The sequence below is a fragment of the Balaenoptera physalus genome (genome assembly GCF_965194825.1).
Source record: "Balaenoptera physalus genome assembly, chromosome: 7".
NCBI classification, from domain to species: Eukaryota; Metazoa; Chordata; class Mammalia; order Artiodactyla; family Balaenopteridae; genus Balaenoptera; species Balaenoptera physalus.
The window spans coordinates 51753057-51766234 of NC_138886.1; the positions used below are offsets into that span (position 1 = coordinate 51753057).

Consider the following 13178-nt stretch of genomic DNA (forward strand, 5'->3'; position numbering starts at 1 on the left):
TTTAGGAGACCGAGTTTCCAGTGCCTGCAGGTCCTAAGCGAAGTTGCCTCAAAGGCAAGAAGCTGTATGCCCCTGAAGTAAGAAGCAAGAAGGACTGGAACACCAGATTTGAAAGTTACCTGGAGCCAGCGGGTGGAAATTTTGTGAGCAAACGAGCACAGGTGCAGGAAGAGGTAACTGGAGAACAGAAAGGCCCAATGTGGGGCGCGCTTAACCCCCCGCACACTGAGGAGCTTATTTGCTGATATAAGCGCACAGAATTTTCTCAGGCCTTCCACCTCATACTTAATTCTCTTAAATGAGAAAGAAACCACTTTCTGGCTGGCTTCTGCCAAAGTCTGCCCTATCGAGCTTGGAAAATGGCGTCACTGGGGGGAAGGGAGCTGGAGGATCCTACAGGGTGGTCTGCCCCTCCTCCACGCAGCCTGCACGACTACGAAGCCCAGCTTCCTCTGTGCAGCGTGGTAGGGCAGCCCGGCCTGGGCACCTCTGAGAGTACAGGGATTATACGATCCCCGAGCACCTCTGCTCCGGGTGTGCGCTTGCAGCAGCCCTGCAGCAATGCCCTCGGTGTTTGCAGCCCGTGCAAGCTTACACGCAGCGGGAGCTCGGTGCCTAGAATTGGGGGTCGGTGGGCGTGGCCGCGCTCCCTCGCGCCTTCTCCCGCCCAGGCAATCCCGGGAACGTTCTGAAAAGTATCCAAAAGTTCTGCGCCGCGCGCGCGCAAAAAGGAAAAAAATAAAAAACGGGCACAACCCCCCCACCACTCTGGGCGTTGCGAGTCCCGACCTCGCCACTCCAGCTGCGCCTCCGGCTGCAGCGCGTACGCCTCCCGCGCCTCCTTCTCGGGAGCCTTGCCGTCGGCTGGGTGCTCCCCTTGCAGCCACCGGAGAGTCCCTGCGCTTCTCCTTGGGGCACCATGCCCAACGACGACGCATACAGCAAGCCTTCGCCACCGTCGGAAGCCCCGCACGCCCCTGGGGCACCACCGCAGGGCAAGGCCGGGGGCTTCGGCAAAGCGGCCGGGGGCTTCGGCAAAGCGGCCGGGGCGCAGCTCGGGACCGCGGGCGGCGCGGGCGCCGGGGGCGGCGGCGGCTGCGGCGGCTCAGGCTCGGGGGCGTCGGGCATGGGCGCCGCCGCGAGCAAGAAGTCCCCGCGGCTGCCCAAGTGCGCGCGGTGCAGGAACCACGGCTACGCGTCGCCGCTCAAGGGCCACAAACGCTTCTGCATGTGGCGGGAGTGCCAGTGCAAGAAATGCAACCTGATCGCAGAGAGACAGCGCGTTATGGCCGCGCAGGTGAGTGCGGGCGCCCCGGAACCTGGGTTCAGCCCGGAACTTTTTGGGTAAAGCCCCTCGGACCAAGCGGGCTCCACGCGAGGCGCGGGTTCGGGAAGAAGGCGGCGGTGCTTCCCGAGAGCCGCGGCGCGCTCGGGGGCCGGGCTACCAGCCACGTGCGGACGCCGCTCTCGGAGGGCCAGGACTCCTCTCCGGTCCCGCAGACGGAGCAGGGAGGTGCGGGGTTTGTTCCGGCGGCTCCGGATCCTTGACCCCTCCCTCCAGCAGGAGTTGTGGGGTTCGCCCCCTCGGGGGTCCCAGGGGTCCCGAGGATCCCCAGGATGTCTGATTTCCCTTTCAGAGCTGAGAGTTGCGGGGTTCGCACTGCTGGGGAAGGGTCCCCGGGATCTTCGACCCCGCTTCTGGCAGAGAGTTTCGCGGTTTGCGCCTTCGGGGGTCCCCGGGATCTCTGACCTCGCTCTCTGAGCAGAGTTGGGGCGTTTGCCCCCTCGTGGTTCAGTGGGATCCCTGACTCCGCCTCGAGCAGGGAGGTGCGCTTATATTAGAGAGGGTGCCCGCTCTGGCTACTGGTTAGGGCGAAGCGGAGACCCGGCTGGCTGCTGCTTATCCGCATAACGCGTCGAGAGGCTTTGTTTTTCTGGAAAAGGCGCTGTAACGGACGCCAGCGTGGCGTGGTCCTCGTTGTGCTCTTGGCGCACTTTTCGTATTCGCCCCGGTGGATTCAGGTTGAGTGTCTCAGCCATTTTGAGCACTACGGAAATTTCATTAGCCTTTTAAAATTTGCTGTCTCCACCGAAGTTATTCAAGTACACATTACTTTGAGTGTGTTTTAAAACACAGCTAAGAACTTTTTAAAATGTACGCAGAGGAGTAAATGCAAGAATTTGAGGTTTTGTTCATGGAGTGTGTTAGTTTTTTAAAGCGTCCTAAGCTGGGCAGTAATTTAGCACCTTCACGGAAATAGTTAACGTCGTTGGTATCCGAAAATGAATTTTAGAAGAGAATAATATACATTCTTTCCCGCTAAAAGTTGTTTCATACTTTTAAAACAGGTTATTTAAAATGAAAAGGTAAAAAATAAAAAATAAAAAAATAAAAAAAAATGAAAAGGTACCAAAGAAATGTTTACTACGTGCTGCTTTTGGTTAGGAATGGGTAAATACCCCCCACTGAAAATGATTTAGGTAAGATCCTTGAACAGGAGTGCACAAATGCTTAGAAATCATACTTTTTATGTACATCCAATTTTGAAATGTTTTAAACTAGATATATTTTGGCTTCACAGATTGCGAGTGCACTCATGGAAATATAGGTTGTTTTACTGAGTTTCTTTATAGATTTTTATCTTACTCTGTAATGGATGAAAAGAATACACTGAGTGTAGCATTAAAATGCATCACAATGAGTTTACTGAAAAAAATACTTATGGACATTTAAATTGTATTTGTAGGTAGAAAAGTTTTCTGAACATTTAGCTGTTGGCTTTGATATTTAGTATGGAGAGTATGCTTGGGAGGGGAATTGTTCTCAAAATGTAATAAAAATATATATCCAAGTAGGGCCATTAATTTTGAATAAGTTGTATTAGTAGGCGTACTAACTTGGAAGGAGGATATTTGCTTTGTTAAAAACAAAAGCAACTCAAGATTACTTTTATAGTATGAAATTTCACTATTTTCCACACCAGCAGGCTTGTGCTGTGCTAAATGAAATCCTTTAACATTCATGTAACAGGCATTCTAAAATAGTTTGAAATTGATCTTAGATCTGACTCTAAAACAATTGCATTTTAAATCAATTGCCCCACCTTCTCCATTTAAATAACATTTCCTAAGAATGCTTGAGAGGTCTTTGTAAAAGTGTTTTAAGTTTATGGACTATGTAATATCCTGTATGTTTTGTGCATGCATGGGATTCGTGTAAACCAGGGTATAAGTTTGCATTGACATACTTCACAAGTTCATGGGTACTCTTTTAAAAAATATGTGGTCAAATCTTTAATATTCTGTTCCTAAACTTCTTGGTTAGTAAGAGAAAATTCAAGAATTAAGCTTAATTATTTAATCTTAATTGATTATTCAAGGATTTTTTAAAGTTGAAGACTCCTCTTGTTATGAGTAAAATTACTTCCAAATTAATCATTTTTCTAAATTTGGACTACGGTATTCCTAAGACAATGTGTAAATTGTAGTTGTGTTTCTGGTTTACCATTTTGATTTCAACTTTTGGCTTGTATTTGGGCCTCTGAGGTACAGGTGCTTCCCTTTCTCATTTCATTATTACCAATGGTCAGTTTCAACAGAAAGTCTCCATTTTTGTTATTTGTAGTAAGCCAAAATAGAATTTATTTTCCTGACACCTCTTTTTTCAACCTTAAACAATGTTATTTCAAAGAAGAGGGACCATGAGGAGTGTCTTAGGTATGCTGGGTCCTTTCCAGCCCCCACTTGCATCTCCTTCCCTCCTGCCTGGAATATGGAACATGTCGTCTCCTTTTCTTTCCACCTCCAGCCTCTCTCTCCTGAGACTCCAGCGCCGTATTCCAGCCCCCTTTTCCCCATTACTTCTGTATGTGCTCCCTCCCCCACAGAGAACAGGGCTCTGCAAGGTTTCCCGAGCAGCCCCTGCCTTCCCTGCCTACCCTGCTCCCTTATTCCGGGTTGTTCTGCCCCTTCATCCTTGCCCGTCAAGCCCCACTCATCCTGTTCTTCAAGGCCCTGTTCCAGTACCACCTGCAGCTTATACTTACACTTAAAGCCGTTTCTGCCTGAGTTTCTTCTGGAGGATCCGTGTATGCCTGTCCTGTGGTGTTTACCACGTTTTGTCTTGAGTTGCAGTTGCATGTTTGCCTGTTTCCTGCTTCTCCTTGTAAACAGTGAGTACCTTGGGATCTAATCCAACCTTACTGTATCTTGCTGGTCGCTGTTCCCAGTACAGCAGCCTTTGACACATCTGTGGAAGGAAGGAGTGAGTGATCCCATTCTCCTTCCTTCCCAGTCTGTCAGTGCTGGCTTCTCCTCATGTTGAATGCCTCTGCTGACTCTGCAGCTTCTCCTCATCCAGGCTTTCCCGCCACTCTACATACTCACTTCTTTAAGGGACATTTTTTGAGTGCTTTTACTGTGGGCCAGGGACTGTGGCTCGAAACCTTTTCTCAGCTTTGGCTGCATCTCAGAGTTACCTGCGTAGCTTTAAAAAGCAAGGAGGGATTCACCCTGGGGTGGGTGGGGCTTCCGTGACTTTGGCAAAGCTGCACTGAGTGACCCACTGCCCTGTGCTTCCAGGTGGCCCTGAGACGGCAGCAGGCCCAGGAGGAGGAATTGGGCATCAGCCACCCCATCCCGCTGCCCAGCGCGGCTGAGCTGCTCATCAAGAGGGAGAACGACAGCAGCACCCCATGCCTGATGACTGAGGGCAGCAGCACCTCGCAGACCCCACCGGCCAGCACCCCGACCATGGCAGCGCCAGGTAACCCTGTGGCTGGGATGGAGGGCTTAAAGACATAGAGTCTCGGGATGGTCCTGAGCCCCAAAGCACATTCAGAGCTGAGAGGTTTCTTAAAAGATCCTCCCTTCTGAAGGTCTGTTTTTGACGGCCTCACAAAGGAGGTGGGCCTCAATTCTGAAACCAGAAGTTTGACGGCTTCACTTTTCTTTTGGTTATTTGTCAAGGCTGAATCTGGACAGAGTCAGAATCACAGAATGCCAGAGAAGCGAGAGTCCAGATTTCATCTCAGTCAGCCCCTTCCATTTGTGGGTCCTCTTGGTGGGAGCTAAAGATCCTTGTTTCCTAGAATGAAAGTCCATTTCTCTGGAAAGGACTGCAATCTATTTGGGGAGAGTGTCTAAAAAAGCCGAATCCTATGTGTCAGCTGTCAGTGGATACTGGAATTGAGGCAAGGCGTGTCCATTGGCTTAAATTCTCTCCCATGTACTAAGATTTTACCAGGGGCTGCATGGATGCTGATTCATTTCATTTCATTCTTAGAAGAAGGAGGTATTAATCCTATTTTATACCATGGGAAAATTGAGGTATAAAAATTTTAAGTGACTGGCTGCATCTGAAGAACTAGAAAGTGTCTGAATTGGTCCATCTGTCTTCAGAGCTCACTATGCTTACTGCACTGGGTCTCCAAATTACCTTAATAATTAGGTATTCTAGAGCTGCACTGTCCAGTATGGAAACCCTTAGCCACATTTGGCTATTTAAGTTGATTACAGTGAAATAAAATTAAAATATTCATCGAAAGAAGATATACAAATGGTCAAAAGCCCAAGGAAAGATGCTTGATATCATTAGTCATTAGAGAAATGCAAATCAAAACTATAATGAGATACCACCTCACACCCATTAGGATGACTACTATCAAAAAAACAGAAAATAACAATATTGGTGAGGATGTGGGGAAATTGGAGCTTTTGTGCACAGTTGGTAGGAATGTAAAATGGTACAGCTGCTATGGAAAACAGTATGGTGGTTTCTCAAAAATTAAAGATAGAATTACCACATGATCCAGCCATTCTACTTCTGAGTACATACCCAAAAGAATAGAAAACAGCGTCTTAAAGAGATATTTGTATATCCATGTTCATAGCAGCATTATTCACAATAGCTAAAATGTGGAAGCAACTCAAGTGTCCACTGACAGATGAATGGTAAGCACAATGTGGTAAAAAATTACTTAGCCTTGAAGAGGAGGGAAATTTTGACACATGCTACAATGTGGATGAACCTTGAGGACATTACACTAAGTGAGACAAGCCAGTCACAAAAACACAAATACTGTATGATTCCACTTATACGTAGAGTAGTCAAAATCAGAGAGACAGAAGGTAGAATGGTGGTTGTCAGGGACTGGGGGCAGGGGGGAGTAGAGAGTTATTGTTTCATGAGTATAGGGTTTCAGTTTTACAAGATGGAAAGAGCTATGGAGATGGATGGTGGTGATGGTTGCACAACATTATGAATGTAGTTAATACCACTGAACTGTGCACTTAAAGATGGTTAAGATGGTAAATTTCATGTTGCGTGTATTTTAACCACAATAAAACATAAAATTAAAAAATTAAAACATTTCATTCCTCAGTTGCACTAACCATATTTCAGGTGCTCAACAGGCACATATATAGCTAAGGCCTGCCATATTGGAAAGTGTGCATTTCCATTTCTCACAAAGTTCTATTTAATGGCACTGGTCTAGAATGCAGGGGCTCTAAGAAATCCACCAGACAAAGATCTGTGACATCCTGTTGGCAAATGAAGACATATATTTCATATTAGACACATGTGCCGAGGTTCACAGAATCTTTGGAGCCTTCTAAGCCTCCATGAAATGGAACCTTGCAGTGCGGTTCCTCTTAAGTAAGCTTTTCATGAGTTACTCAGTTTGCTGCGCTTAACCACCGGGCTAAAGTTGTCAGCTGCCTAGCTGTCATTAACTAGCTGTGCAACTTTAGACAACTCACTTTAGCTCTCTGGTCCTGTTGTTTCCTCTTCTCAAAAATGAGGGATGAGGTCTTTGAGGCTTTTGAAGATTCTAGGAGCCTTGACCATTATAAAGAAGAAGGTTAGCGGGCACCAAAGAAGGCAGGTGAGAAATAGACTTGTAATCTCTGCTGCAGGTCGGTGTGTCTGTGTATCTGTCCCTGTGTGTGTTACTGGGGCTACAGATTCTGTAGCTAACAAAGGAAATGGTATTATTTTCTTTTTTTTTTTTTAGCTCAGTTGCTCATAATATGTATTTACAGCAGTTTCTAAACTTTCCTTTTCTTAAGAAGGAAGGAGTGTATCTGTCAGAAATATGATTCCTGCACTTTGGGATTTTTAAGCTGTGTGTAAGGTTAATTACCAAATACTACCAGGTCAGGGCAGACCTGGTGGATTCAGCTGGAGGGACTGATAGGGGATGTTCCAGAGGAGTAAAGAGGGGAGTAACTCATTTGATGTTCACACGCATCTTATAAAGTAGGAATTATTATTCCTATTTACAGATAAGGAAGCCAGTGGTAAGGAAACTGCCCCAGAATAAAGCTGAATTAAGCTGGGATTCAGCCTAGGTCTGTCTGGTCCCAAAGCCCATGAATTTCTTCACCTGCCTGTGAAGTGAGGCTGTGGGAATAGTTGCTGTGTTTCCTTGGAAAATGGACAGTTATGATTAGAGGTTATGGTTTAATCCTCAGAAGGGATTTAGGGCTGATGGGCAAATAGGAACACTTCTAGGAGCAGCGCCATTCTTGGCTGGCATGGAAGGTTGCAGCCACTGGTCTTCACGGGGAGAAATACAGGGACAGGCCCGTGATGGATAAATGTCAACGCTGGGCATCTGGTAGGGAACCACAGGTGAACTTGGTGTAGCCTGCTGTCCGGCATTGCACCGCAGTGGAAGGGGTGTCAGAGTCTGATAGCATACCCCAAGATAGCGAAGCCTTAGAGGAGGATTTCAGGCTAGACGGAGTTCAGAATGACAAAGAAGTTCTCGCAGGGCATTTCAGAGCGGTGATAGGGAAAGTTACAAATAGAAGCAGCAGGGGAGCACGATAGAAGGTTCAGGGTCAAGGAGGATGTGACCAGATTCCCTTCGTTGCTTCTGGAGCTGATAGACCTTGGAGTCATTTTGGAGTCTTGAACCAACACTCCAAGGGAGCGGAGTGCGGAAGCCAGCAGTATGTGTCGCTCCTGTGCTCACGTATGGGCGGGGAGGCTATGCCTGCCCAAGAAAGGAGGGCCAGCTCTTCCTGGTGGGGCAGGAGTCTCATCCATCATCATTACTCAGGACTTCCACCAAAGCTCTTGAGTTGGGATCATTAACTTCCGGACTGGGCTGGGACTTGAGCACGAGAAAAACAGAAATGCCAGTAGAATTAAACTCTGTAATGAAAAGAGGGAGAAAGACAGAAAGGGCAGTGAAGGGGCGGGAGGGAGGGGGGAAGAGAGGGGGAGAGAGAGAGAAGCAGTGACAAGACAGATTGGCTAAAGAGTGTTCCTCAAGTTTTATGCAGCACAGTGGGCCCATCTTCCTGCATAGCGCGCTGCTAACAAACATGTAGCTTGTATTAAATTTCCAGAGATAAGGATTTCTTTAAAATAACATTTAACTTTATGCAGGCAAACGGTAAACATTTATAGAGTACAAAACACAGTCAACGAATATGTTCCAATCCAGTCCCAATCTCTTTGTTACCCCAGGATTGATTACAAGCTGCATGTGCAAGCTTGTGTGTCTGTCTGTTGTCTTCATATGTGTGTATGTGTATATATAATTTATATATTTAACATATTGGGAGTGTATTGTTCCCACTCGTGTGTAGTTTTTATTTTTTTCATTTCAAACTGGAGTTTTTTAATGGCCTAGTATTCCATTATATCGATGTGGAAGGCTTGGATTCGCAGTTACCTCGTGAGAGGTTGTAGCAGTTGTCATGGGATAGTGCAGCCCACCAACCTGGCTTCCACGGGGGCGGGTTGCTCACCTTCTCCTTCACATACCTGATGTTGAGTGTCTGCAAGGGCAGTGGTTTAGTGAAGTCCAGCAGATGTTTATGTCCTTGAGGCTTCTTCGTTATCTCCTTTTGGCTCCTCAAAGTGCCAAAAGTGAGAGTGAGAAATGCCCGAGAATTATTGCTGAGATTACTGGCCGAGTTCTAAGGCCACTGTGAAGGAAATTGGGTTTACCAAGCTGTTGTTTGATCTCTTAGAGAGCTGATCCCTCTGAGTAGGACAACACCTTAGAAGAAAGTCTCTTCGATCCTTAGCCAAATATTGGCCAAGATGGATCAAAACACTGCCTGACGATTCCTCCCACAATGGGTATAAAATATTTTTGTTGTTATTTTCATCTGTGATTGCGGGTGTTACTGTGAAGGAACAACCTTTTGAAGAAATGCCCTATTCATTGCTGTCTCTTATACTGGCAGGATCAGATATGCTAACAGGTGCTCTATTGATTAGCAAATGGTTTCTTCCCAGCCATTTTGGGTCACCTGGAAAAAAGGGTGAGCACTTTCGGTTATAAATGACAGTGAATTAATAGCAACTTCAGCAGTATTTCTGTGGTTTTACTTTTTAAATTTTAGCTTCCTAGATATATATTTTTTATTTTGAAAGTTATCAACTGACTTAAAAAATCTCATAGGCATTCCTCCTCTTTGAAATTTGAGCTCCTCGTTTTATTTTATATTCTGCTTTTCCTTCAGCCTCCTATGCAGCAAGTAGAATGCCATTTTATCCAGTGCTCACGCTGAGGTCCGCATAGTTCTCTGCCTCTCCTTTTCTGTGCAGGGCTGTTAGATGAAGGGCTGCATTGTAGAGAATTCGGTTCTGCATACGTGTCCTTTGTAAGTAAGGACCTGAATGTTATCTCCTGGGGCCTCCCTTCTGGAGCACCCCGGGCTTCCACATACACTCACGTTTGCACTCCTCCACATCAAGCCGCCTCCTGCCATCTCAGGCCTCCCCCCGCTGCCCAGTGCCCGCAGCCTGCTTTCACTCACCTTTCCCCCGTTGGAAGGGTCAGCCAGGTCTGCATCTGATAATGGCGGGACCCCCTCCTTCACTTCTCTTCTTTAGCAGTAATTCCACTTCAGCACAGAGAGAGAGCTCATGCCGGTAGGGCACACACGCCGTCCTGGTTATGTGCCTTTGAAGGGCTTAAATGCTTTACAAACATGCAGTGTGGTAGTTTGAAAATGGAATAATGTCCCCATGCAGTTTTTACCAGTAAGAAATGTGACTGAGGAGCTAACAATTGAAGATGTTGAATTAAGTTTCTTAAAAATAAACTTTATTCATTGGAGAAGTTACAGATTTACAGCAAAATTGAGAGGAAGGTATGGAGATTTCCCATACACCCCCTGCCTGCACACACGCACACCTCTCCCATTATCAGCATCCCCCGCCAGAGGTACATTTGTTACAATTGATGACCCACATGGACACACCGTAATCACCCAGAGTCCATAGTTTACATTAGGGTTCAACTGTTGGCGTTGTACATTCTGTGAGTTTAGAGAAATTAATGATGACGTGTGTCCATCATTATAGTAGCACACAGAGTAGTTGTGCTGCCCTAAAATCTTCTGTGGAGTTATTTAAATTTGAAATATTTCAGTTTTTATCTTTGCAGTTTTCCATGTTGTACAGAAAGAAGCATTTCAAATGAAGCACCAAAACATTTTATCCAAGTTAGTTTGAGAGTTGATATTTGGAGCGTTCTGGCTACTTACATGAGATGAGCTCCATTTGATTTTAGACAGAGCTCTCAATTTCAAGTAGAATAGAGGATGTGGAGATTAGGTTTAAAAAGGCCTTCAGATAAAAGCATTCCCCAATTTTACTTTCAGAGTCAAAGAAATTTCTAGGATGTTTAACAAGACAAATCTCCTTAAACTGAAGCAAGAGTTGGAGGCTTGAATGAAAGAAAACACTTAAGATTAATAGTACTGATCATTTTGATAGCCTAGTGTTTTAAATAGCGTCTCAGTCAATTTTATTTATTCCAAGGGAAGTCTGTGCTTACGTGTCAAATATAGCAGTTAACCGACCTGATAGAAATTCTCTGTAGACAGTATTTCTGTAAAGAAGTTAAAACGACAAAGTACATAGGCAGTAGCCTACTGGTCTACCTTGGCTAGAAAGGAAATTTGGAAAACATCTAGACCCACCAAAAAAGGTAAATACAGGGTTTAAAGTCACAAATTATTTTTTTTTAATTGAAGTATAGTTGACTTACAATATATGTATTTGTTTATTTATTTATTTTTGGCTGCTTTGGGTCTTTGTTGCTGTGCACGGGCTTTCTCTAGTTGCGGCGAGCGGGGGCTACTCTTCGTTGCGGTGCGCGGGCTTCTCATTGCAGTGGCTTCTCTTGTTGCGGAGCACGGGCTCTAAGCACGCAGGCTTCAGTAGTTGTGGCACACGGGCTCAGTAGTTGTGGCTTGCAGGCTCCAGAGCACAGGCTCAGTAATTGTGGCGCATGGGCCCAGTTGCTCCGTGGCGTGTGGGATCTTCCTGGACCAGGGCTTGAACCTGTGTCCCCTGCATTGGCAGGCAGTTTCCTAACCACTGCGCCACCAGGGAAGCCCTTGACTTACAATATTATTAATTTCAGGTGTACAACATATTTTTATAGATTATACTCCATTTAAAGTTATTACAAAATAATGGCTATATTTTCCTGTGCTGTACAATAACAAGTTAGTTTTATAACAGCATATGTAAAAGACAAAGAAACATTTGATTGGTTTACACCTCTGTCTGCTTTGTGAAAGTGTAATCTTAAGGGCAGGGATTGCATTTTTTATTCATCATGTACTCATGTGCATAGTACAGTACCTGGCTTTGTAGCATGTGGTCAGTAAACCTTCGCTGAATAAATGAATAGTGATGGTTAAATTTGAAGTTTTAAAAGTTAATTTTGAAGTTAAATTTGAAGTGTTTTAAAACACTCTGTTAGTGATCATGAACCCACCTGCAGATACCAGAGTAAAATCACTGATGTTCAATCTGCATTTTTTGTGATATTTTTTAAATGTATCTAAATTTTTTAAATGGCTAAAAATTCAAATGTAGTTTAACAGCCTACGGTGAAATTCATATACTATACACTTCATCTACTTAAAGTGTACAATTCAGTGTTTTCTGGTAAATTCTCAGAGCTGTGCCACCGTCCCTGGAATCTAGTTGTGGAACATTTTTATCTCCACCTAAAAGAAACTCTGTACCATTAGTAGTCACTCTCCATCTGCTCCCACACTGGGGTCATAGGCGACCTCTTTAACTTAGCCTCAGGTTTGCAAGGTTTACCCCTGTTGTAATATGTATTTATTATTCCTTTTTTAAAACTAAATAATATTCCATTATACGGATAAATCATATTTTGGTTTTTTTCAAATGATGGACTTTTGGGTTGCTTATGCTTTTTGGCTATTATGAGTAATGCTTCCATCACATTTTGGTACCAATTTTTATATGAATATATGTTTTATTCTCTTGGGTATATATTAAAGAGTGGAATTGCTGAGTCATACAGTAACACTATGTTTAACCTTTTGAGGAACTGTCACAGTATTTTCCAAAGAGACTGCACTATTTTACTACATTCCCACCAGCAGTGTGTGAGGGCTCCAGAAGATTCGTACTGAAATTTTTTAGAATTAAAAGGTAAGATGCCTTCATCCTGTGAAGTTTTTAAAAAGTGAACAATAAGATGCCTTCATCCTGGCAAACACTAAAGATATAAAACCCAGTCAGTGTCTCTTTGATGACCACAAGTTTAGATCATGGAGGATTTTCTAGGTTTGCATTTTATTATCACTAGAAATATGTTAATATTCAGTCTTTTAAAAATTTCCTCTTTTCCCTCATTATCACATATACTTTGTAGTGAAAGGAATAGTGTTTGAGGAATTAAACCGTAGAGGGACCTGGTGACAGATTTTCTTTGTTGTGTTATTGGCCCGTAGAAAACATTGGTTTGTTTCTGAAGGGCTTAAGCAACTTTTTAGACCTTGGGTGACAAGCATTTCCTCAGAACAAGGGAGAAGGAATTCTCTTGCCCTAGAAACTTGGCAAGAATAATTTTTATCTTTGGATTTCTGAAAATGGAAAACCGCCATCACTCCTGTGGAAAGTAGAAGAGAAAACCCGAGAGCTGATGAGAATAGACAGCTGTTCTTCACGTTGCCAGTTGGAAGAGGGTAGTTCATAGACTGTCTCAGAATTTACTGCCATAGTTATTCATAGCATTGGAAAACTTTTTTAGGTGGTGGGTGACACTAGGTATCACTGTAGTGCTGTACAGCCTTGTGTTTGCTGCCGTAGGAGACTTTTGGAATGTCAGAAGGCTCATCTGTGTCATCAGTTTCTCTTACCTGCTCCACTGTGT

The 13178-nt window shown here is 44.6% G+C and overlaps 1 protein-coding gene across 1 annotated transcript in view; it reads left to right on the forward strand.

The window, feature by feature from the left end:
• The first annotated feature begins 443 nt into the window (after positions 1-443).
• DMRT1 (doublesex and mab-3 related transcription factor 1) overlaps positions 444-13178 on the forward strand; it is a 124451-nt gene continuing 111716 nt past the window's right edge. The window contains exons 1-2 of the mRNA XM_082471069.1: positions 444-1297; positions 4582-4765. Coding sequence (XP_082327195.1) covers positions 920-1297; positions 4582-4765 — 562 coding nt within the window. The 5' untranslated portion in view covers positions 444-919. The remainder of the gene's footprint in view (positions 1298-4581; positions 4766-13178) is intronic.